Source organism: Amblyraja radiata, chromosome 10 (assembly GCF_010909765.2).
Source record: "Amblyraja radiata isolate CabotCenter1 chromosome 10, sAmbRad1.1.pri, whole genome shotgun sequence".
NCBI lineage: Eukaryota > Metazoa > Chordata > Chondrichthyes > Rajiformes > Rajidae > Amblyraja > Amblyraja radiata.
The window spans coordinates 32808103-32832191 of NC_045965.1; the positions used below are offsets into that span (position 1 = coordinate 32808103).

Genomic DNA, 24089 nt, shown 5'->3' on the forward strand with positions numbered 1-24089 from the left:
AGTCATTGAGATATACAGCCCTTTAGCCCACCCTGTCCATGCCGTCCAAGTTGGCATACTAGTTCCTTTGCCTACATTTGGCCCATAGCCTTCTAAACCCTTCCTACTCACATATCTGTCCAATCTTTTAATAATGTGCTCCACAATTAAATGTCCTTCGATGATAACTCTAATCAGTGTATGTGTTGTTGGTGCTCGCACAATGAGGCAAGTCTTCTAGAATTTTGACAAAGAGATAATGAAGAAATGGTAGGTTATTTCAAGACAACTAGAACAACTTTGGAGAAGAGGAATTGGACAGGCATTTCAAAGAGAATAGTTTACAGAGCTGAGGGTGACAAAATGAGACTATTTATAGCAATTGTTTCCCAAAAAACACAATAGATGAGAGAAAAAGGCTATTCGCTATCACTATTCTTTCATTTTGGACAACTCTAGCCTTTTGACTTTAATGAAAAGATGGCATTATTCTTCCTTACTCTGAAGAGGTTCTGCACTTATTTATATTTGGTAAATTCACATATTCTTGTCATCTTAGTTCCTGTATCTAATTGAATTCTTAGTTCTTGTATCTGATGTAACCATTGTAGGCTTGACCAAAATTGTTTTAATAATGGCATAAACAATTATTTGTATAGATTGAGTGCTCTGTCCATCTTTTCAACTTGAATCCAATATTTTAAAGGTCTAGCATCCCAAGTACTTTTTTTGTAATAAAATGTCTTCTTACTTTGCTGAAATATGCTTAATGAAAGTATTCAAGAATTGCAAAACATAAATCAAAACATATGCTTGGACTTTATATGCTTCCTTGGCATAATATCACACTCCAATGTTTATAAATAATTTCCAAAATGCATCAGGATTCATTGGAATACCTAACAGTGCAACAATGAAGGCAATAACAAAATAGGAATGGAACCATGAGAAATGTGCCAGATATTATCAGGGAAGGGCCAGATGTAAAGCGCATCGGTCCCTTGGCTCAGCTACAACCCTGGTCTGGGCAGAATGAGAAGCCGGGTGTGTGAACACACCACTCTCAGTAAATGACCCACTTCCATGTTGCAGGCACGTAATCTGGAATGTGCTGCTGCCATCACTAGAGCTGCTGACAGGACACTATTCCTTGAAGCACAGGAAGATGAGGGGTGACTTTATAGAGGTGTACAAAATCACGAGAGGAATAGATCGGGTAGGCACACAGTCTCTTACCAAGAGTAGGAGAATCGAGAACCAGAGGACAGAGGTTTAAGGTGAGAGGGGAAAGATTTAGTAAAAACCATGAGGGGCAGCTTTGTTTTTTACACACAGGATGGTGGGTTTATAGAACGAGCTGCCAGAGGAGGTAGTTCAGGCAAAGTTTAAGAAACATTTAGACAGGTACATGGATAGGGCAGGGTTAGAGGGATATGGGCCCAACGCAGGCAGGTGGGTGTAGTGTAGATCGGACATGTTGGTCGATATGGGCAAGTTGGGCCAAAGGGCTTGTTTCCACGCTGTATGACCATGATCCCATGACAGGTAAACCACCCCCCCCTCCCCCAATCCACCTGGAAGTCCAATCCAGCCCACTGGCAGGAATGTCATCCTGCAGAACATTTAACAGCTTTTATTGTGGCCAATCAGCCTTGTTTGACCATGTTACCCACCAAGTAAATTGTTTAAACCAGTCATTAAATATAAATTGAATTTAGAAACAGTTAAAAAAAGAAAGCCCATTTTCCATTCACAAACTTTAATGAGTTTTAGCCAAGACGTATTATTACAATTAGTCCTTTTTTTAATTTCATCAACTGTAAAATAAATTCTGAACACTGTTAATTATGGAACATGGCATTCCTACCATGTCACAGACAGAAGCTAAAGAGAAAAGCCTAATGTTCATAAAGAGAGAAAGTAGGATTTAATTTTATTTCTTTTGCTCATCATGCTACAGCATCCAATCCCAATATTTTACTGATTAAATAATTGCAAAGGTAATGTTTCAAAACTCAACATTACACCAAATATAAATGTATGGATTAGAGTAGATTAAAGTAAGAAGATGAATTTTAACATACAATTGTTGAACTCATTTAGTGCAGATAGATAGCAAGTAGTGAAGCACTTTACAAAATATATTCAAAGTTACATTTACATCATTTTCGGAAAGTTATTGAATCAGATAACTAAATGCATTTTATTTGAAGTCAAACCTGCTCAGCAAGATACCAATGTTATAAACTTCAAGATTAATTAGAAGACGTTGCACATTATTCCAGAATGTTTCAGAGATGAAGGAAGCAGCTCCCAACCACCTTCTTGGCAACTTTCCACCGAGATGCCACATGGCCAAAGGCAGATAGGTGCCTTTCTACATAGTTATAGATACCACTTGTGATAAATATTCACAGTTTGGCTTTGCCAGGCTGAAGTTGTAGATTCTGAAGTTTCATGGCCATGCCCATATTACCAGCAATCTTCAATTTCCCCTGAAAGAATGCCTAGACAGAAAATATATAGTTTAAAAAAAAAATTATGCATTGCAATATAAATGAAAGCACAACAATTAAATACCACTCCAAAGTGAGTGCATATTAACCATGCATCTCCAATTTGGAATAGATACAACATCAAATAATTCCAATAATAAACCTTTCCTATCCATGTACTTGTCCAAATGTATTTTTAATTGTGTTATAGTTCCTGCCTTAACTACCTCCTCTGGCAGCTTGTTCCATTTACCCCCAACCTTTGTGTGAAAAAATGTGCCTCTCAGGTTCCTACTAAACCTTTTCCCTCTCACCTTAACACGATGTCCTCTGGTTCTTGATTCTCCTGCTCTGGGTAAAAGACAGTGCATTCACCCTAGCTATTCCCCTCTTGATTTTACACATCTCATTAAAATCAGATTTTCAAATGCATTTGCATTTTTTCATCTTCATCCAACACTTCTTAGTTTTATTGGACAAGATACATTTTACATCCTCAACAAATGTACAATTGTGGAAAAGTACAACACATTTTAAATAATTATAAACACTATAATCACTGAAACATTTAAAAGTTGACAAAATGAAATACATTGAGCCAATGCTCACTGTGACCATAAATGTAGGTAGTAGCTGATCCAAGATGATTTTGTCCGTCAAAATTGTATTAAAACCTGGTGAAAACTAAGGAAGATTAAAGTATTGGGGAGGGTCCATGTGAGAAAGGGAGACAAAAAGAATACAAAGAGTACAGTTCCAATGTGCTATTTATTTATGATTATTTTTTAATGTTGTCATTTAGGTCTCTTGATTGACGAAGGCCAGCTTCTTCACCACCCTATATACCATGGAACTATGTACTTGTCCTCCTCGATCCCTCTGCTCCACAACACTCCCCACTAACCTTACCTTCCACTATGAAGGCCCTGCCCTGGTTTGACTTCCAAAAATGCAACAGCTCAAATTGCACACCAGATTGTGCATATTAGATTCCAGCAGGTTTCGATAGCACTATTTTGTACTTTCTCACATTCCTGTTAATAAACCCATCCCAAGTACCTATCCACACCCAGAGTGCATCTGCCTTACCCATCAGGCCTTTGTTTACATTAAAAAATATATAATTAAAATACGCATTGATATTTGTCAGAAACAAATTTCTTCAAACTTTTACGGATGTTACTTCATAACCCTCATCTAGTTTACCAGAGTAACAATATTCATTTGAAATAACCTGGAAGGCAGTATATAAATGCAAGCCTTGCTCGTTAATTCATGGTAGATTTTAATTCACAAGTACTTGGATAAATCAAGGATATCGCAGTCAGGCACAATGAGCAAATTCTCAGAAGGAAATTTGCAATGAGTGGTGGAAGGATGGGATGTGACTTAGATGAGATCACAGGACATAGTGCTTTTATAGAGGAAGAGTTGAGTTACTTTTTCCAGTTTACTTTCAGACAGGAGAGTAAAATATTCTACAGTTTCAAGACTTTGCAAGTGGGCTGCAGCAGTTCTCAAGCGAAAAACACCAATAAATGTGAATTTTATGGAATTTATTTTCCCGGTAAGTATTATGTATATGCGGAGAGTTGATGCAATGTCTGCATTTTGCTCCCATCATTCATTTTACTCCATTATTTATTTTGCTATAACAGGTGTTAAAGGCAATACACTGGAACGAAGGAAAGAGGCAATGAGCCAAAGAGTGTGCTATTGGAAAAGCAAGCACGAGACTTGATAAATTTAACCTTCTGTTTAACATTAGATCTTTGTACAGAAAATACTCACAGTCTGAGGATTCATCTTGCCAGTCATCAAAGCTAACAAATCATTATCAGACATGGTTATGGTGCAATCGGCTTTCTTCTCTACAAAAAGACAAAAGTAGTTAAAATAATCTACATACAGTTCCATCAAAATATAAGATTCTTTGAACCCTTTCATCATACATTAAGGTTCAGTACTGTCCCTACACCATCAAAACCACTGCTCATATTATTCATACATCAGCATCCACTGTCACCTGCCCCACATTCAAAATTCCTTCTACCACACACCAATCATATAATATAAAAGGCACATTATTCAATGATAAAAGTTTCTCCAAAACCCCACACTAATCACTGTGTGCTCTCAGTAAGTACGCTAATTATTGACAGTGCGGGGACTGTTTTCAGCAGCAGGACCCTAACCTGTATCTTCCCAACTACCCTGGGAACCTGCTGGCAACAGACACCTCATTTCATTACTCTAAAGTGACAAATCTGCAAGATTTAATTGTGCTACTCCTTAATCCTTTTTCATCTTTCAGGAAACAAAATGACCGAATTATGCTGGCAGTGGCTGCCGGTTCCTACAGGAATGCTGCATTCAGCCACCCATGGACAATTACACCCTGGGCACAGGCAGAGCCACCATGACTCCAAGATGAGCTGAGTGGTGGTCATCTTCACCAGGCTCTGTCAGTGCACGTGGAATCCAGAGTGGAGCATGTTGTCTGACACATTCAACCGTGTGATTCTGCAACAGACACACATGGCAAAGGATCAGAGCCCCCATTGATTTCACTGGGAATTCTCGATCTGAATGTTTGGAAGTGTCCAATTAAAAAAAAAAAAGATTAACACTTTATTTTCTAATTGTCTATTAATGATGTAATATATTTTCAAATCTAATTTTTTCAAATAAAAAATAAAAAATTGTTTAAGGCAATTGTAATAGTTTTTAAATGTTTCTGGCCAAGGGTAGGCTTGCCTGGCATCAGATGTGGCATGTTGTATCCATTCCTGTTGGATCATATAACCACCTTGGCAATGGAGGGGGAACAAGATGGGACTTCCATAAAAAATAGGAGCAATAGGATATTTGCCTCTACTAGCCCACTGCATTGTATCAGATCCATCTCAACTTCACTTTTCATTATTCGTGGATTCTTTTAGCTGCCAAAAATCTTGTTCTGTGTTGAAAAAATAATAATCTGCTTCCCGTTGTTTGGCTGCTAATGACTGATCTTTTTGAATTAGGTACAAAATGTGCATCTGTGGAAAGATAACACCGTCTCGGAGTAAAATAATTTGAAACAGAGGGAATGCTGCATACTCTGAAAAGAGCAATTCAAACTCGATGTCAAATCAATTTGTAAAAAAAAAAAAACTGTTGTTGAATTGTTCCAAATTCCTTAATGTTAGCATCATTGGCTGATGAAATAATAGCAAAGCCTACATCACTCTCCATCGGCACGCATAAACACTACAGGAATTTCAGGTGAATGTAGGATTAAACAGAGTATGAAAGGATCCCGACAATGGCAACTCAACATGGAACTTTTAAATACATCTAATTATATGAAGTCTATGTGTATGAGCTACAAATTCAAAATAATTCAGCATTTTTGGGCTTTATGAAGAAAGTGTTCCTCCCCTTCTATCTCTGAATTTAATCTTTTTTTTTTTTTAATTTTATTTTTATTAGAAGTACAGTAAATTACAGTAATACACATCACATAAATCTTATTACATTTTGTTGTACCACTTCGTTTTTCGAGCTTTAAAAAAGGTAGAAATAAAAGAAGTAAGGAAAGTGAGCAAGAATCGTGAAGGTGCAGGAAAGTGTTGGGAGAAGAAAGCCCCTTAGGGAAGAAATTGGAGAAGGAAGTAAAGAAAGGAAATAAGACCCTAGAAAAAAAAGAAAAAAAAAGGAAAAACAATCGTTCTATTGTAACACAAAACTCCCCAAAAAAGGATATACCAACCGTGTTTTAAAGAAAATTCATTTTATACCCCCGTTACCAGATCCTGGTACCATTTATATTTTAAATTACTATTGCACCTTATGCTTGTAATAGTTCCGTAAATGCAGACCACGTCTTTTGGAAGTGGTCTGCCTTGCCTGCTAGGAGGAGTCTCATCGCTTCCAAGTGTAGTGTTTCGAACATGTTTGAAATCCACATTTTTATTGTTGGTATTGGAGCATTTTTCCAAAATTTGAGTATAAGCTTTTTTCCCCATTATTAGCCCGTAATTAAGTAAGTTCTTTTGAAACACATTTAATTCGGGGTTACCTTCCGATATTCCAAAAATGATCCATTCTGCTTTTGATACAAGTTTTATTTTAAATAATTTTGTGAAGATTTCAAATATTTCGTTCCAGAATTTTTATACAGAAAACAAAAGAGTGCGCTATGTTAGCTTCTTGTGACTGACATTTATCACAAATGGGTGAGACATTGGGGAAAAGTTTATTTATTTTAGTTTTTGAGTAATATAGTCTATGTAATGTTTTATATTGAATTAGAGTATGTCGTACGTTGATCGAGCATTTATGCACATATAGTAAGTGTTTATCCCAGCTCTCTTTTGAAATTTTTATAGCTAGTTCTTGTTCCCAGTCTCTTCTAATACCATCGGTTGTAGGTATTTCTATATTTAAAATAATAGAAACATAGAAACATAGAAATTAGGTGCAGGAGTAGGCCATTCGGCCCTTCGAGCCTGCACCGCCATTCAATATGATCATGGCTGATCATCCAACTCAGTATCCTGTACCTGCCTTCTCTCCATACCCTCTGATCCCCTTAGCCACAAGGGCCACATCTAACTCCCTCTTAAATATAGCCAATGAACTGGCCTCGACTACCCTCTGTGGCAGAGAGTTCCAGAGATTCACCACTCTCTGTGTGAAAAAAGTTCTTCTCATCTCGGTTTTAAAGGATTTCCCCCTTATCCTTAAGCTGTGACCCCTTGTCCTGGACTTCCCCAACATCGGGAGCATAATGTTGTATAAGTATGATATTAGATTTGTTGATTCAGCCTTTGTCTTCATGGCTTCATCCAATAAGTCTGGGGGCATGTTATGATAGTCTTTTGTGTATTTTTTCAGATAGTCACGGATTTGAAGATATTTAAAATATTAATTATTTTTCAAATTATATTTCAGTTGTAATTGTTGAAATGATAATAATTTTCCTAATTCATACAAGTCTCCGAGCGTTTTGATTCCCATTCTTTCCCATTGTGTAAATGATTTACCTATAATTGAAGGTTTAAACGACGGGTTATTGACTATTGGCATTAAAAGAGATAGATTTCTTAATTTTAGATTCTGTTTTATTTGTTTCCAAGTTCTAATTGTGCTATGTATCATTGGATTTTTATTATAATTTTTGTTATTCAGATTCATTGGTGAGAGGAGAGTCGCTCCTGTATTACACGGAGAGCAGTCCTCTCTCTCCATTACAATCCAATCCACCTGCTGGGCAGAGTTGTCCAGCAGGTGAATCATATATTTAATATTTACTGCCCAATTATAGTACATAAAGTTAGGGAGCGCTAGACCACCCATCTCTTTTGGTTTACTAAGGTGTGCTCTTTGTAATCTGTGGGATTTGTAATCCCATATAAAATTTGTAATGTCTGAGTCTAGTTTTTTGAAAAACTTTTTTGGACGATATATTGGAATTGATTGAAATAAATATAGGATTTGTGGTAAAAAGATCATTTTTATAGCATTTATTCGACCTATTAAAGACATCGGGAGCGTTTTCCAGAATTTAATTAGATTATTTAGTTTCTTAAGTAAGGGGAAAAGTTTAATTGGCATTAAACATAGCGTGATAATTTCTAGTGATTTCAATTCCTAAATATTTAAATTTTTCTGTGGCTATTTTAAAGGGGAACTTCAAGAGATGTGTTGAGTCTTTCGGTTTTATCGACATAATTTCACTTTTGTTCCAATTTATTCTGTATCCTGAGAAAGATCCAAAGTCCTCAATTAGATTTAATATGTAGAATAATAGCAAAGCCTACATCACTCTCCATCGGCACGCATAAACACTACAGGAATTTCAGGTGAATGTAGGATTAAACAGAGAATGAAAGGATCCCGACAATGGCAACTCAACATGGAACTTTTAAATACATCTAATTATATGAAGTCCATGTGTATGAGCTACAAATTCAAAATAATTCAGCATTTTTTGGCTTTATGAAGAAAGTGTTCTTCCCCTTCCATCTCTGAATTTAATCTATTGTTCTCTCCCACGTTCTCTTTCTGTACTCGTTGATGTTCAATTTACCTCCAGCACATCTATTTATTTAGATCATATGATGTCCTTTTGTCATTCTTTTTCGATTTGATTGACTAAGAGATTAATGGTTGCTAGCTTTCATCACCCAGGTCCCAAATGCCATGAAGGAAGTGCTTCCCTCTCACTCTTCCTGCAACTTGTCGTGCAAATTAAATAGGAAAGGCCAGGACCAAAAGCAACTCTGCTGACCAGTTACTAGAATTTTTCAGCCATTAAATGCCTGCACTAAAATCCCTAAATCTTTCCTTCTACTTCACCTCCTAAAACTTCAAAACGTTGGCTTGCAGCCAATTACAGAAATTTGAGCACAACTCTCTAATGTTAAGTACTTCATTATATTTATCTCATTAACTTATGGGAATGGGGCTAACAGAATGTTATTATGGTAGTTTAATGTCACCTCGTGCATGCCCCCTTCAATGCATCCCTTGCACTATTTTTATCTGCACTTTCTCTGTAGCTGTAACACTATATATCATATGAGAAAAGACTGGATAGACTCGGCTTGTACACGTTGGAATTCAGAAGACTGAGGGGGGATCTTATAGAAACGTACAACATTCTTAAGGGGTTGGACAGGCTAGATGCAGGAAGATTATTCCCAATGTTGGGGAAGTCCAGAACTAGGGGTCACAGTTTAAGGATAAGAGGGAAGACTTTTAGGACCGAGATGAGGAAATCATTTTTTACACAGACAGTGGTGAATCTGTGGAATTCTCCGCCACAGAAGGTAGTTGAGGCCAGTTCATTGGCTATATTTAAGAGGGAGTTAGATGTGGCCCTTGTGGCTAAAGGGATCAGCGGGTATGGAGAGAAGGCAGGGATAGGATACTGAGTTGGATGATCAGCCATGATCATATCAAATGGCGGTGCAGGCTCGAAGGACCGAATGGCATACTCCTGCACCTATTTTCTATGTCTATGTTTCTATATTCTGGACTCTAATTCATTTCTATTTTTGCACTACCTGCTGTACTTGATTGTACAGTAAACCCTCGCAATAAGGGACCTCTATATAGTGGTTATTGCACATTGAGGCTCTCATTGCACCTCCCTCTGATTTCCGTCAGTTACCCAATGAGTGTCGCCACATGATGTACTCCTGGTTGCAGGAATGGAGAGAGCGAGCATCAAGAAGGCAGCACCAGTACCGGACCCATCCCTCACGTACCACGTGTGGGGCCGGGGGCTCTGCGGTTCCCCAGCCTGTGACTTCCCACTTGTTTAAACTACCCCCCTCACACCACGTTTCTTCCCTCCCGGCCTTGGGTTAAACTTTACTCTCCTCACTCGAATATAGCGGACAATCAGCTATAACGTTCACCATCCCCCCCACCCCCCCTTCCCCGTCTGTTATCGCGAGGGTTCACTGTACTCGTGTACATAAAACATGATGCAGGGCATTGGTTGCCAGAATGTTGGCGCTTCCCTTTAGTATCAATATTGACGAGCAACAACATTTGTATTTGTCAGAGAAGAATACTCATGGTACCAGAATTGAAGTCCACAGATCCTTTTCCATTCTTGACATCCACCACCCATTGCCCTTCTTTGCCATCTGGACCATCTTTAACTTTAAAAGCAAATATTCCTCCAATTTTCTTCACAAACTGTTCTCCTTCCTAGGGGAAAGTAAAATCAGTTATAACAAATTCAAATAAAGGTTATTCACAGTCACCATATTCTAAGTGGTAATGTATCTAGGATTCGAGGTCATAGTCTCAGAATTAAATGACGTTTGTTTAGGGAGATGAGGAGGAACTTCTTTAGACAGAGGGTGGTGAATCTGTGTAATTCTTTGCCACAGAAGACTATGGAGGCCAGTGAATATATTTAAGGCAGAGGAAGATAGATTCTTGATTAGTACAGGTGTCAGAAATTATGGGGCGAAGGCAGGAGAATGGAGTTAGGAGGGAGAGATAGATCAGTCATGATTGAATGGCGGAGTAGACTTGATGGGCTGAATGGCCTAATTCTACTCCTATCACATGATCATGTCAGAATGAAATATGTTGGACATATTTGCTGTGTCTCTTCGTAATATCTACCTAGATTCTTCTATTGCATTGAACATTTCTTTCAAGGAATTTGGGAATAGAACACCAGCATACTTTGTAGAGCCTCTGCACCAATGACCTGGGTTTGATTCTGTGTGGAGTTTGCATACTCTCCATGTGACTGTTGTTCTTTTCTCCGGATGCATCAGTTTCTTCCCACAGCTCAAAGTTTTGCAGGTCAGTATGTTAACTCCCATAGTTAATTTGTCTATTTATGTAGATGCAGGATCTGTGAATTGGCAGGAATGTGGAGAGAATAAAGTGGAATTTGTGTAGGAATAATGTACTGGTTGCACAATGATCAGCATGGAGTCAGTGGGCCAAAGAACCTATGTGGCAACTGCAGTTGTTTAAAGTGCTTTATAAATAAAGTTATTATTATTATGGCTCTACCACTCTATAAAGGTCATTAGCTAACAGCCATTGTTTCACCTTTAGCCTTAACCTTCTCCTCAACCTTCTCCTCCCACTGCATCTGATCTATGAGAGGAAGAAACGATCTAAAAGGTAAACAGACTAGTACGCTGCTTAATGCAGAAAGGTGCAAATGCAAAACCAAACTATTCTGTCAACATCTTTTATGCAAGCATGAAACTACAAAATTGTGCCTTCTGTATAAAGCTTCAGGAAAGTCTGCAAAAATGCACAGAGAGGATTTTCCAACTGAAGCATGCTCATGAATTGCAAACAAATGTTTACTGCCAAGGGGTTTAGATGAAAGAAAATGGTAAATTATTACAATGTGGCAAATACCAAAATTCAAAGCACCATTTAAGAAGGTACCTACGCTGACATTCTCAGGAGAGGTACTCGGGCAGCAGCACACTGCTTAGTTTATACTGGTCCACAACCAACTAATTTGCTCACACTAAAGAAATAAAAAGAACCAGAACTTTAGGCAGGTTGTTTAAACATCTGGTTGGAAATTGCGATAAATGTGAATTTATAGTTCCATTCAGTAGTTACCAAGGTGTATAGTTCCCGGTGTAAATACTGTGAAGCAATTTGCTACAACACTAAGTTCACAGTTAAAAATGAACACGTTGTGTGCACTGGAGTTTCAAAAATAACCAAAACCAGTTTAATATAATAAACTCATGCTAGGTGGAAGTATAGTGATCCAATAATAGGTGTAATAGTTCAAGTAATTGAACAAATATAAAATGTGGGAGATTGTAAAGCTGTAAAGGATCTAGTTTTCTAACAAAAGGGCACAAAATTAATAAATAGTGATAACAGACATAACTGATTTATGAGAATTTAATTTTACTGATGATAATTAAAAGCTACCACAATATTTTTCATAATGATCTCACAGTAATTCTCAAATAGCAGAACAAGCATAGTTAAGGCTTGCATGATTGTAGTATTAATATCGTAGTAGTAAGTTAGAAGTAAGAAGTAGAGTAGTAAGAAGAAAAAGAAAAATATAAAGCCATAATATAGACATGGTTATCCATAAAATCTCCTACAATGACATAACTTCTGATTTGTAAACGTCTGTAACAGTCGGCAGCAAGAACATTTTTAGAAGGTATGCAATACATCAAGTATGCAGGAAAGGAATGTCTGAAAGCACACACTGGATGCAGAGCCAGTGAAGAGAGAAAAAGCAGAATACATAATTAAAAAAACACAGATAATTTAAAAAAAGCCATCACTATTACTAAACACGCATTATGTTTGTGTATTGTGGAAATCTGATGTAGAAAAAGATATAAACAAGCAAATGCACCAGAATCACCCATTGAACATACATAATATATAAAACATTGGATAAATGTCATTCACCTGTTAATCTCTGTTTTGCAGAAACAGTGGTATAAATAGTCCTAATGGCAAGCAAACAAAAAGGCAAAAATGCCATCATGATCTGCACATTAACATTGTTAACAATAGTTTCCGTTACTGCCCTGGTCTTGTGTCTAGAGATGGTTGAATTACTCTTGGACTAAGATGTCACCGAGTTCTGAAATTCTCTCCTTCATGGCCTGGAAAACCCTCCTCTTAGAATAAATGTGAGAACCACACCCAAAACATTGCTCCTTGCCTTGGCATCCCTGTTTCTCATTAACCCTTTGTACAGTTTTAAGTTAACGCGCAACGTCAAAGTTGATGCTTACGTTGATTGTAGCTTTTTAATTTATAACACACTGCGGCGCACACTTCATTAAATTAATTTGAGTCTATTAAGTTACTTTTGCAGGCTGGTGCAGCAACTACTGTAGCTCACAAATAGCATTAGAGGTCAACAACCCTTCATCAAAATTGGAAAATGAAGACAAGTATACATGAAGTTGCAGAGTAATGTCTCTTCCCGCATAATTCTATTCTATCCACTCTTCCCTCTCTCTGCAACTTAAAACATACTTTTATTTTTTTTTTCAGGTCCGAAGGCTCCTATAATGTTGAAGGTTTCTTGCCCCACTAATGCTGTCTGACATTCTGAGTGTTTCTAGCATTCCCCCCCCCCCCCCTCGGATCACCAGCATTAACAGGTTTTTGCCCCAATGCTAAACAAAACAAAATATTTTTAAAATTGCTAATATGACAATTTATTTTTATACTAATTCACTTTTGAAATTAAAAGCTTGGTAGTTGTTTTGGTTTAGTTCAGTTCGTAGATACAGCATAGAAACAGGCCATTTGGCTCATTGAGTCCACGCCAACCACTGATCACGAGTTCTATGTTATCCTACTTTCTTATCCACTCCCTACACATTAGGGGCAAGTTACACAGGCCAATTAGCCTACCGCATGCCTTTGCGATGTGGGCAGAAACCAGAGTACACCGAGGAAACCCAAGTGCTAACACGGTGAAAACATCACACAGACAACCCCCGCGGTCAGGTCATGATAAAATCCTGGTCTCTGATGCTGAGAGGCAGCAGCTCTACCAGCTGCGCCACCCATTTATAAACGCAGAGAGTCAGGCACACAGTGTGGAAACAGGCCCCTCGGCTCAACTTGTACACACCTACCAACATGTCACATCTACACTAGTCCCACCTGCCCATATCACTCCAAACCCGTCATATCCATGTACCTGTCTAATTATTTCTTAAATGTTGCAATAGTCCCTGCCTCAACAACCTCCTCTGGAAACTCATTCCATACACCCACCACCTTTTATGTGAAAAAGTTACCCCTCAGATTCCTATAAGATCTTTCCCCCTTCACCTTAAACCTATGTCCTCTGGTGCTCGATTCCCCTACTTCCCCTATTCCTCTGATGATTTTATACACCTGCATAAGATCACCCCTCTTCCTGCTGCCTTTGCTCAGACCCTCAAGTCCTGGCAATATCCTCGTAAATTTCCTTTCCAGCGACACCATCTTTCCTGTAACATGGTGCCTAGAAAGGAACACAATACTCAAAATGAGGCCTCACCAATGCCTTATACGACTGCAACTTGACCTCCCAACTTCTATACTCACATGCACAACATTTTCAACTGCACCTGAAATTTGAGCAATTTCAGAATTCAGCGACAATATTTGAATAAGGCTATTTCTTTTGCAAGGTCTTAGTCAAATTTAAAATTTTCTAAAAATAAACCAATGCATACAGCAAGTATGGCCCAGTTCCAACTAGCCACTTAATGCAGCTTAAGGTACTGCAGCAGAACAGTATGGTTATTCTGAGGTACAGTGCATTCAGAAAGTATTCAGACCCCTTCACTTTTCCACATTTTGTTACGTTACAACCTTATGTAAAATGGATTAAATTCTTTTTTTTAAAATCATCAATCTCCACACAATACCCCATAATAAAAAAGTGAAAACAAGTGTTTAGAATTTTTTGCAAAGTAATTAAAAATAAAGAACTGAAATATCACATTTACAGAAGTATTCAGACCCTTTACTCAGTACTATGTTGAGGCACCTTTGGCGGCGATTACAGCCTCAAGTCTCCTAGGTATGACGCTACAAGCTTGGCACACCTGTATTTGGGTAATTTCTCCCATTCTTCTCTGCAGAACCTCTCAAGCTCCGTCAGGTTGGATGGGGAGCGTTGATGCACAACTATTTTCCGGTCCCTCCAGAGATGTTCAATTGGGTTCAAGTCCGGGCTCTGGCTGGGCCACTAAAGGACATTCACAGACTTGTCACGAAGCCACTCCTACGTTGTCTTGGCTGCGTGCTTAGGGTTGTTGTCCTGTTGGAAGGTGAACCTCCGCCCAAGTCTGAGGTCAAGAACGCTCTGGAGCAGGTTTTCATCAAGGATCTTTCTGTACTTTGCTCTGTTCATCTTTCCCTCGATCCTGACTAGTCTCCCAATTCCTGCCGCTGAAAAACATCCCCACAGCATGATGCTGCCACCACCATGCTTCACCGTAGGTATGGTATTTGCCAGGTGATGAGCGGTGCCTGGTTTCATCAAGACATGATGCTTGGCATTCAGGCCAAAGAGTTCAACTTGGTTTTATGAGACCAGAGAATCTTGTTTCTCATGCCTTTTGGCAAACTCCAAGCAGGCTGTCATGTGCCTTTTACTGAGGAGTGGCTTCCGTCTGGCCCCTCTACCATAAAGGCCTGATTGGTGGAGTGCTGCAGATATAGTTGTCCTTCTGGAAGGTTCTACTATCTCCGCAGGGGAACTTTGTCTGGAGCTCTGTCAGAGTAACCATCCGGTTCTTGGTCACCTCCCTAACCAAGGCCCTTCTCCCCCAATTACTCAGTTTGGCCGGGCAGTCAGCTCTATGAAGAGTCCTTGTGGTTCCAAAGTTCTTCCATTTAAGAATGACAGAGGCCACTGTGCTCTTCGGGACTTGCAATGCTGCAGAAATTGTTTTACACCCTTCCCCAGATTTGTGTCTCGACACAATCCTGTCTCGGAGATCTACGGACAATTCCTTTGTCTTCATGGCTTGGTTTTTGCTCTGACATGCACTGTCAACTGTGGGATCTTATATAGACAGGTGTGTGCCTTTCCAAATCATGTCCAATCGATTTAATTTACCACTGGTGGACTTCAATCAAGTTGTAGAAACATCTCAAGGATAATCAATGGAAACATGATGAACCTAAGCTCAATTTTGAGTGTCATAGCAAAGGGTCTGAATACTTATGTAAATGTGATATTTCAGTTATTTCTTTTTAATTAGTTTGCAAACATTTCTAAACAGCTGTTTTTGCTTCTTCATTCTGGGGTATTGTGTGTAGATTGATGATTAAAAAAAATGAATTTAATCAATTTTATAAATAGGCTGTAACGTAACAAAATGTGGAAAAAGTGGTCTGAATACTTTCTGAATGCACTGTATAAGGGGTCTATCCAGAAAGTATAATGAAAATGAAATCCCAAGTTATCAACCACACACTGATGTTCATACAATCACGATTTCCTGTGTAACTTTTAAATTAATAGCAATTGAATACAAACTGATATTTTAACTGATTTATGTGCAGATTAATATTTCACAGAATTGTAAACACACACATGAAGTAGCTCGGTATGGCATTCTGCCATGACAAGAGTAGAATTTGATTCTGATCTACTTGGAGTGTCAGACGATGTAGGTTCAGCCACCGAACACCAGTTTCCTCATTGCTGGTGCTGCCTTAGTCAGTGAGAGTGCCCCCAGAAACGGATGCTCCCTGCTGCATCTCTCACATTTACATTCCTTTTATATGAGCACAAACAGCAAGTTTTGGCAGGCTTCTCAACATGGATGACATGATTTTGTCTCTGCACTTAGAGCAAAAAAGCCAGCTGATGTTTATTCTATTCCTATTTTCCTAATGCAGGAGAATAGCAGCCAATTGCTCTGTTCAACTAGAATTCAAAACCTGAACTGTGTGTACTTATTCTTCTCAAGAAGCAAAGAGGACAAAAATACAGGTCAACAGTTGTGCTTGCCTGACACGAGGAAACCTATCTTGCACTCTGAAAATGTATATATCGGTGCAATTATCTTGAAAGATCACTTCGGAATGTGAACATCACTGACAAGGCCAGTGTTTACTGCTCATCCCTAACTGCCCTTGGAGAGAGTGATAAGCCACCATCTTGAACCATTGCAATCCTTTTAATGGAGGTATTATCACAGTGCCATTGGGAAATGAGCTCAAAGATTTAGACACAACATCAACAAAGACCCAAATCAGGCGTGTGATTTGGAACTTAGTTCACTAGTGTCAAAGTGAACCTTTCAAAGCAAGAAAATCCTGGGATTAATCCAGTTTCTCCTAAATTTAATGAGGTTAGTTCACATTATGATAGAGGAAATACCACTGAATTTTATGCTTGGAATGTCATTGGCACTGCACGTATAAAGACGTAATGATATAACAAGATTTAAACAGCTGGACAATTCCCCACACAGCAGTCCTTTTAGCTGTGAAATTACAAGGCCTTTCTCTTCTCAAAAGGGTGACAGAGGTTTGTGACACTTCTTCCCAAACTCATGTAAATATGAAAATTATATGACTTAGTTAATCAAAGGTAATCAGGAATAAAGGCGAAACGGCAGGTATAATGTATTGGGTCACACATGAGTGAGGATTCAGGAAATTAAATAGCCAATTTGATTCTTGTGTTTATATGTTTAAGGTGTAGGGAATGTATTAAGATATTTGTATGGTGCTCTTCCATCTTTCTGAGAATCAATGTGGTAAAATTCACTACATAAAATCATTAAATCTTGGTAAAATATAAATTAATCCATGTACCCATCCAACTGTTGTGCAGTAAGATTTAACATGGCAGCTATAAAGCTTAATTCATATTTCCTACAAATAGTAAGGTAAAAATAAAACATAAGAATGAAATGCATTATTATTTATCACAAGCCTCTTATTTTTATGTTACATAATTTCTTTCTCTCCATGAAAAAGATGGCTATTTCCAACCCAAACTGTTAAGACATATGGTTGAAAGATGCATGCGAGGTCAACTTGTGTTAATTGCTGATATACGTACATTTTCAAGTAAGCTGTTTCACATCATTGTTGTATGCTTTAAACCGATTCCAAAACATTACCATACAAATATAGACAGGAGCCAGGAAAAACATCCAGGTCTGACATGCGTGTGCAATATCAGTAAAAGCCTGCAAACAGTTCAAATTAAAAGCAACTGTCTCATTTTACATCTATGCTAAATACATTTAAGGGCCTGTCCCACTTTCATGACCTAATTCACGACCTTTTTTACTCATGGACATTTTTCATCATGCTAGAAAAACGCCTCGACCTACTTTATGCCACGAGTACCTACGACCTCGTGACGACCATGCTGCGAGTATGAGTCAAGGGCAAACTCGGCAGAGGTCGTGAATTAGGTCGTGAAAGTGGGACAGGCCCTTTACTTTCTTCCTATCAACATATTTGAGTTTTCGGTATTGTTACCCAACTTAAAAGCATTGTCATGTTGTTGATTATCAAGACTTAGAGAATGGGAAAAGATATAGCTGCTCAGAAGTCTATAAACTGATCGGAAACCAGGGCATAGATCTTCCTTGTATTTACACAAACACCATCTTGACCATCAAGCTGAATGCAAAGTTTTGTTTGTTTGGATAATACTAGTAGAGCTGGCCAACAGATATAAATCTCCTCTGCACCCTTTCCAAAACCTCCACATCCGTATTGGTGTGATCGGATCAGCACATGGTAATCCAAATGCGGTCTCACCAAAGTCCTAAAAAGCTCCATCATGACTTCCTGACCCTTATACGCAATGTCTCGAGCAGTGAAGCCAAGCATACCGTATGCCTTCTTCACCACTATCTATTTGCATTGCCGCTTTTAAGGAGTTCGACAAAGTTATTATTATATCTGCTTTAAAGTAACATATTTCTGATCATATCGATGTTCTGTGCCACTATATTTCTCCCAGTATCTTTTAAAGTTCTTTTGCAAATTATCTCCTTGAACATTTCCAACTTGCTTGGTCTATTGATATTTTAGTCATTAGAAATAGCTATTCCCCTGTCCACTGCAGTCAAACCTTTCAATAATTTGAACTTCTGTACATCAATGCGGTTAAGGATTTTGTCATTAGCTGTATACTTTCCCCTTGCATTCGACCTCCCAAAGTGCAACACATCTCAGATTAAACTCCATCTGCCTTTACTGTAGTATATCTATATCCCATTCTCTTCTTTGACATCCTTCCTCACAGTCCGCGACTCCAGCAATCTTTGTATCATCTGTGAACTTATTAATAAACCCATCTACATTTGCGTCCAAGTAATCTATATGTCATAAAACAGCAGAGGTCCCAGCACAGACGCCTATGGATCTCCACTGATCACAGACCTCTAACCTGAATATTGTCCTTCCACCACAACACTGTCTTCTGTCAGCAAGCTAGTGATTGATTTATTGGATTAGATAAAGGTTATGGTTGATAGACGTGGTGGCAGTTGTATACAAGAACTTTCAAAATGTGTGGGAGGAAAGGAACATGTTGGACTGGAGGGAGGACCCAGTATTCGAGCAATAGCTTTTTGGATTTAAATTGTTTACCTGGAATGAAGTTAAGTTACCTAGAGAGACCAAACAAGTTGGAAATGTTCTTCTTACACCAGGGAAATTTGAAGTAAATCCAATTGTGTAGTTCAAATTATTGAAAGGTTTGACTGCAGTGGACAGGGAAATAGCTATTTCTAATGACTAAAATATCAATAGACCAAACAAGTTGGAAATGTTCAAGGAGATAATTTGCAAAAGAACTTTAAAAGATACTGGGAGAAATATAGTGGCACAGAACATCGATATGATCAGAAATATGTTACTTTAAAGCAGATATAATAATAACTTTCAAAAGGGAGGCGATTATATATTTGAAAAAGGAAAACATTAAAAAATACTGGAATGTAGGCCAAAACTGGGAGAGTTGGATAAACAGCTATTTCAAAGATCCAGCATAGATAAGACAGGATGATCGAAACAAAAGCAGAAAATGCATGAAACACTTAGCAGGTCAGGCAGCATCAATGCAGAGAAACAGGGTTAACATTACAGGTCAAATATCAATTTGCCAGATAGGTCATCGTCTGAAACATTAACCGTTCCTTTTTGACCATTTGCTGAACATTTCCAGCATTTAGTTTTTGTTTCAGATTTCCAGCATACAGAGATATATTTTTTAATTTTCAGGAGTGAATGTCTGGCTTTCAGTGCTGCCTGATTCTGTGTTCCTACTCGTTCACTACCAGTGTACTCTTGGTGACCTGTTGGTGACATTATGTAATCCAAGAAAGTTCCTAACTTTCAACACGCTGTTTGTGGGCAGGAGGTATGCAGCTGAGACAACGAGTTTTACTTATTCAATCCCAACTATGCGCTGAGCTCTAATCATGCTGCAAAGAACTACTTCATTTCACTTTGTTATTCAGTTTTCAGAGTCATCTCCTCATATCAAGGCTGGATTGAACACAAGCCTTCCTTCTCCCCAACAGGCGGAAGTTTTTTAAACCACTCAGTCCCTCAGTTGATCGGTTCAACTGCAAATCCAACAGATTAAGATCCGCATTTGTCTCACCTGTTGAAGCTTTTTCTCAATTTCTTTAAAAACAGTTTGGGCTTTAAATCCGTTTGCGTCGGATGCAGCACTGGTTGGAATTGCTTGGATGTATTGGTTTCTGAAATCAAGAATAATATATTTAAAGTAAATGGCAATGAAAGAAATAGAGTACCATAAGGGTTGTATTTCATTGAGATGTGGATCCAATTTACAGCCCAAGCAGAAATGTAAACATACATTTCACTGTCAGCACCAGCACTTATAAGTCAGGGAGAGACCATGCTTTTCTGTAAAGGATAAAGATAAAGTTTGTTGTAGTTGTAGATTCAATGTTAAACTATCAATACGTACATACAACCTTTCCAGTTATTCGCATTCACTATGATAACTCAGAAGGTACACGAGAAAATATTAAATTTTACTTCTTAACAATCTCGCACTCCAAAATTCGCTAATACTCACCTCCCCACAAAAAATAATTTTCTGAAAAATATACCTTCTTGTGAATTTGAATTCCTAGCCTCAGAAAATGAAATGAAATTATCAGGCCTTCTAACGAATATGAAAAACACACATTTTACAATATGACGGACAGTAGTTACTAAGTGTTTTCAATTTGTTAAATGTTTTACTTCTTGACTGTAGATGAATACTTCACACGCACAATAGTTGGTGCAGTTGGGTCTGTATCGTTTTTCCGAGAAATATTTGGAGACGTTCCCAAAATTTAATATTTTCAGAAAGATGCATTCTAATTGAAATCTTGCAGCTATATTTCACATAATAAGTATTTACATAATGCTATATATAATGTCAAGAGTCACTGATAATGTCCCATATCAATCACAGTTGGAAATTGCACAGGTGTAAATGGTCGGTATTAATTTTATACATTAATTAATATGGGAAGGTCATTGCATAATTGTGGGGTGTCCATGTAAGACAGTTAATTTCACGTGAAGCTGTTTTTTGCAGCTCTCATTTATTAGAGATTGATTTAAGATTAGAAAACAAGCAGGAAAGCTTTCATTCCATCATTCCATCCTGGACACAAATCTGAGTGCCAAAAATAAAAAAGGTACTTCAATATGAGCGGAGAGTATAAAAAGAGTATGGTGGGATCACAGTCCATTCATAAACTGATCAATCTTCCATCAGTCAATAGATAAAACATTTAATAGTGAATGTGATGAACTGCTAATTCATGCATCATTCCACACTTCTCTCTGCGTTTAAACTTCTGACATGTTAGATGAGATTGGGAGGAGGTTTGTGTGAATCTGTTCCTCAGCTGGAAAGTTGCTGGATGGCGATGAGAGAGGTGGTGTAGGGTGCATTGTTTGCAGGGGAAAGTGCCAATGAAAACAGTATAAATGGTGTGAATGCACTTAAAATTTTTCTTGACTTTCATATTAAAAAGTAGTGGCTCCAGTCTTTAGTAGTTTAATCAGAGCATTTCCTAGTATAACAGAGAGCCAAAATGCTGCCTATGTAACTGATGTAAATATTTACATCCAATTCCTAGCTCTGACTCGCATAACAACCTAGACAGCACCTTCTCCCACCCTGTCACTTGTAAGAACACCTCATCTCTCTCCCAGGTCCTCTTTCCCCGCCACATCTGTTCTCAAGATGAGGCCTTTAACTCCAGGACATTGGAGACAATCTCTTTTTTCAGGAAACAGGACTCCCTCCCCATTGTGGTTGATGGAGCCCACTCCCACGCCCTCCATTTCCTGCACTTCTGCTCACATCCATCTCCCTCCAGACAGAACAGAGATAGTTCAGACAAAAGGAGTGGGAAGGAACTGCAGATGCTGGTTTAAACCAAAGATAGACACAAAATGCTGGAGTAACTCAGCGGGACAGGCAGCGTCTCTGGAGAGAAGGAATGGGTGACATTTTGGGTCGAGGCCCTTCTTCAGACACCCATTCCTTCTCTCCAGAGATACTGCCTGTCCCGCTGAGTTACTCCAGCATTTTGTGTCTATCACAGGAATAGTTCACTTCTCTTACTTTCACCACACCAGCCTTGACATGCAATACATCATTCTTCAACATTTCCACCAGCTACAACATTATTTCACCACCTGTCACATCTTCCCTCCTCCAACCCTTTCAGCTTTCCACAAGGACCACTCTTTCTGTGACTGTTGGCTTTGCTCATACCTTCCCCTCTCCAGGCACTTTCCCCATTAAAACATAGGTGGTATAATACCTGACCCAACACCTCCTCCCTCATCACTGTCCAATAACCCTCCGATTGACGAAAACATTCCCATGCACCTCCTCCAATCTCATTTTAATGCATTTGGTGCTCTGGATGTGCCCCCCTCTACATCAGTGAGATCACATGAAGACTAGGTAAATGGTTTTCCGGGCACCTGACCACCTGGAGCTCCCCTTTGCCAGCCATTTTCATTCTTCTTCCCATTGCCACACAAATTGTCTGTCCTCAGTCTACTGCAGTGCCAGTTGTCGGAACGGGGAGAGGAAATGAAATGGCGAGAAAATGGGAATTCCAGGTGGCCATGGTAGATTTAGTGTGTGCTCATCAGAGACGTCGCCTAGTCCGTGCTTGGTCTCACCAATGTGGAGGAGGCCACATCGAGTGCACCAAATGCAAATCCTATCCATATACCTATCCAAGTCTTAAATGTCATATTGGCTCCGCCACTTCTTCAGACAACTTGTTCCATATACTCAATGTGGAAAAAGTATCCCTCTAAAGTCCCTTTTAAATCTTTCCCCTCCCACCTGCGGTAATGGAGGCGAAGTACACATGCTCAGTAGGAACAAAAAATACTTCAGAATAGATTAAAATCAATTTAGAAAACATGTCAAATGTAATGTTAAAATTTATGCCTGCTCCGGTTTCACAGCTCCACCTCCCATCTATTTGCTTGTGCAACACCAAAGAAATTCACAGATATACGGACGCCATGTTTGGGATGATGCCTTGTGAGGAATAGCAAGATTGCATGAGGAAACAGAGGTCTCCAAGTGAAGCAGTGGGTGTCAGGGGTTATGGGGAAAAGGCAGGAGAATGGGGTTAGGGGGGAGAGATAGATCAGCCATGATAGAATGGCAAGTAGACTTGATGGGCTGAATGGCCTAATTCTGCTCCAATTACTCATGACCCTATGATATCATTAGGCAGTGGATGTGTCTGGAATATCGGTGTGCCAAGAAATATGAGCGGTCTCAACCATTGTCCCGATTTGTGGATAAATAGTGACCACCGGGTGGTGCCGTCAGCCTCGCCTACAGTCTGTCTTTTCTGTAATTTTTAGTGTGTTTTAAAAAATATGTGTTAATGTTCTCTGGTTTGTTTTATGGGAAGTGCGGGGGGGGGGGGGGGGGTAGGGGAAACCTCTTTATCCCAATCTCTTACCTTGCTGGAGATGCGATTTTTTCCCCCGGATCGTATCTCCGGTCACTCTGCGGACTAACATCATGGAGCTGGTGGCCTTGCTCAAATCTGACTTTGAGCCCCACCGCAGGGCCGTGGACTTATCATTTGGTGCCTGTGATCCCTTGCTTGGGATCGGCACTCCAACTGTGGCCTGTGGATTTCAACATCGAGGAGCTCGCAGTCTCGGGTAGAGACTGATGTCGGGAAGCTCCAAGCCGCAGGAGGTTCAACCAGCCCCGGAGCGGGGAGCTGAGATCCCCCTGATGGGGGAGCTTGATTGCCCAAATAACGGAAGGTTCAAATGCTCCGACCGTGAGAACAAAGAAGGGAAGAAGATTGAACTTTTTTTGCCTTCCATCACAGTGAGGAATGTGGGGGTGTCGCTGTGGTGGATGTTCATGGTAAAAATGCATTTGGGTGTCTTGTTGCTCTTTATTGGTATGACTGTATGGCAATCTGACTTTCACTGTACCTTAATTGGTACGTATGACAATAAACTCATCTTGAAACCTTGAAATGGAAATGCTCCTGAAAGCAAACAGTGTTGCTGAGTTCCAACGGGAGGATGGGCAGCAGAGAA

General features: G+C 39.1%; 1 protein-coding gene across 1 annotated transcript in view; it reads right to left on the bottom strand.

Moving 5' to 3' along the window:
• Positions 1–1721: 1721 nt before the first annotated feature.
• The window catches only part of scp2 (sterol carrier protein 2), a 62694-nt gene continuing 40326 nt past the window's right edge, over positions 1722–24089 (bottom strand). Inside the window, exons 13-16 of the mRNA XM_033028506.1 lie at positions 20113–20212; positions 10055–10184; positions 4266–4345; positions 1722–2486 (exon numbers count right to left, since the gene is read on the bottom strand). Of these exons, the coding sequence (XP_032884397.1) occupies positions 2391–2486; positions 4266–4345; positions 10055–10184; positions 20113–20212 (406 nt within the window). The 3' untranslated portion in view covers positions 1722–2390. The remainder of the gene's footprint in view (positions 2487–4265; positions 4346–10054; positions 10185–20112; positions 20213–24089) is intronic.